The sequence below is a fragment of the Stereum hirsutum genome, assembly GCF_000264905.1.
Source record: "Stereum hirsutum FP-91666 SS1 unplaced genomic scaffold STEHIscaffold_142, whole genome shotgun sequence".
In the NCBI taxonomy this organism is placed as follows: Eukaryota; Fungi; Basidiomycota; class Agaricomycetes; order Russulales; family Stereaceae; genus Stereum; species Stereum hirsutum.
Window position 1 is genome coordinate 1 of NW_006763272.1, and position 2,208 is coordinate 2,208.

Sequence of the window (2,208 nt, forward strand, 5' to 3'; positions counted from 1 at the left end):
AGAACTCTACCCACTCCTTGTAATCACCAGCGGTTAGCTGTACCCGTACGTAGTGGGTCATTGCTCCGGCCTGGTTAGGCGTTCCATCGATGTTGCGTACATAAATTGGACATGGTAGTTCATGCAGTAACATCCTATTGCGCTCCGCGTATCTCCTGTTCATGAAGAGACACGTTGCCCCTGAATCGACCATAGCTGTGGCTCGTATCGACTTATTCAGACCCCCAAGAATAACAGGAATATATAAATGTCCAGAATGAAAAGAACCAACAACGTAGGAAGAAGAAATGTATTCTGCCAAATAGCCTCCATCAGGAACTTGTTGTTTTGGTGTTGGATTCGGGCTACTTGGTTTTTTAATGTTTTTGTTATTTTTATAGGAAGGTTTTTGTCTAGTATTTTTATCAAAAGGGGAAGATGATGTAAAAGTGGGAGTTGAATCCCGAATAGTGTACATAAAAGGAGGGGTTACGCCCTCATTGTTCAAAGCACAATTCGAGTCAAGAACATCAAAGGAATTGGAACTAACTAAGGCAGGGGCATTACCCGAACTGCCTGTGAGACATTGTCCTTGAGAATTGAAAGAAATAGAAACAGAATCAAAAATAGAAAAGGGGGTCTTCAGTCCGTCTTTACGCTCCGACCTGTTTACAGCTATGTACAGGTCATCCTCTAAAAAGCCGCCTTAATCGCCTCATGCTCTTTCATCAGAGCCGACATCTTCTCTTCCAACGCTTTCAACTTCTCCGCATTGTCCGTGTTACCAACCGTTACAGTACCTTGTGACTGTCCTGACCCTGACGCACCCGCATCGGCACTAACCTGCTGCGTAGACAGGAAACCCATGAACTTGCGCATGCAAGCCGTGCTCCTGTGACCAACCTTCTTGCAGTGGTAGCAGACGTCGCGCTCATGGTTGCCATTCTTAGCGACGTGCTCCGAAGATCCACACTTGTTGCACTTGTTCACCATGGCCCGCTTGAAGTCGTCGTAGGTTTTGCCGTTAGAACCAGTGTTTTTAGCCGGGGCCTGTACCTTGGTCACCCGAGTAGCGTCGATATCCATCGCGTCTGGAGCCGGGATCGAGGAAACGGTAGAGTGCCTACTCTTGCCGGACTTTTCCTGATCACGTTCGCGGATACGTTCACCAGCCGTTTGTGCCGCACGGTAGACGTCATCCAAGCTCTCCTTGTTGTACGTCAGATTGATCATCACATCCTTGACACGTTCAGAGAGACCATCACGGAATTCGCGGGCGAGGACAGTATCGGGCCAACCAGTACGAGGGGCATGTTCATCGAACTTGGCCTTGTACTGTTCCACTGAGCCTCTGCCTTGGGATAATCCTTCCAGCGCCTGCTGAGCCGTGGTTTTAACGTCAACCGGTTCGAATCGTTTACGGAAAGCGGTCTTGAATTCAGGCCAGTCCTTAAACGCCAGCTGTCCTAAACCAAGCTTCTCCAGATACGGGAGTGCCCATGACTGTGCCTTGTCCGTGAGGAAGTTCAGAGCTGATCCAATCCACTTCTGATCGTTCCGTGTCCAGCTGCCATCCGGGTTTGCTACGTTCATCGCAGTTCCCTGGTTCTGTGCCCAATTTACGAAAGTCGCCAGGAAGAACCGAGATGATGAGAGGTCACCGCTGCCGTTGAACATCGAAGGTTTCGCTACGACACCCTTGCCTGTGCTTGTACCTGCTGCTACTGCCGCCGGGGTTCTACTGATCGTTGCCGACAGTGCCGAGACTTGTGCCCTTAAGGCGTCCGTGTGTACTCCAAGGTCGTGAATGCCGCTAGTGTTTGTGTTCTGAACAGCGACCGTGTTGTTCAGGACGTCCAAAATGTTGTCGATCTTGGTCTGCTGTGCCGTGATCGCCGTTGAAAGTGTCTCCATTGATGCTGTAACATGCTGGAACAGCCTAGTCATTTCTTCTGCCGTTAACAACGACATTGTTGGTGGTGTGGGAGCTCTTGTCCCGGGGAGTGGTGTATGTGTTTGTGATTGCGCAGGGGTACGGTGTGATTCTACAGGTATCGAATCGCTACTGGTTGTCTCTGAACCGGACTCTGATCCTTCTTCTTCACTACTATAAACCTCCAGTCTCCTAATTCGGCCTAGAGTTTCACTCTTACAGTCGATCTAGACTTGTACTGCTTTTCTCTATCTATTTCACTAGCAGTGACAACCTTTTGAGCTGCGCTAGTCCTA

At 49.4% G+C, this 2,208-nt stretch overlaps 2 protein-coding genes across 2 annotated transcripts; both read right to left on the reverse strand.

Moving 5' to 3' along the window:
- Positions 1 to 13: 13 nt before the first annotated feature.
- Positions 14 to 208, reverse strand: STEHIDRAFT_29354 (uncharacterized protein; the record flags this gene model as incomplete). Its single annotated transcript, XM_007311901.1, has 1 exon — positions 14 to 208. A coding segment is annotated over one exon (195 nt), but the record flags the coding sequence as incomplete, so codon positions are not given.
- Positions 209 to 813: 605 nt separating this feature from the next.
- On the reverse strand, positions 814 to 1,767 carry STEHIDRAFT_34429 (uncharacterized protein; the record flags this gene model as incomplete). The annotated part of the gene is made up of 1 exon (XM_007311902.1): positions 814 to 1,767. A coding segment is annotated over one exon (954 nt), but the record flags the coding sequence as incomplete, so codon positions are not given.
- Between the last annotated feature and the right edge of the window lie 441 nt (positions 1,768 to 2,208).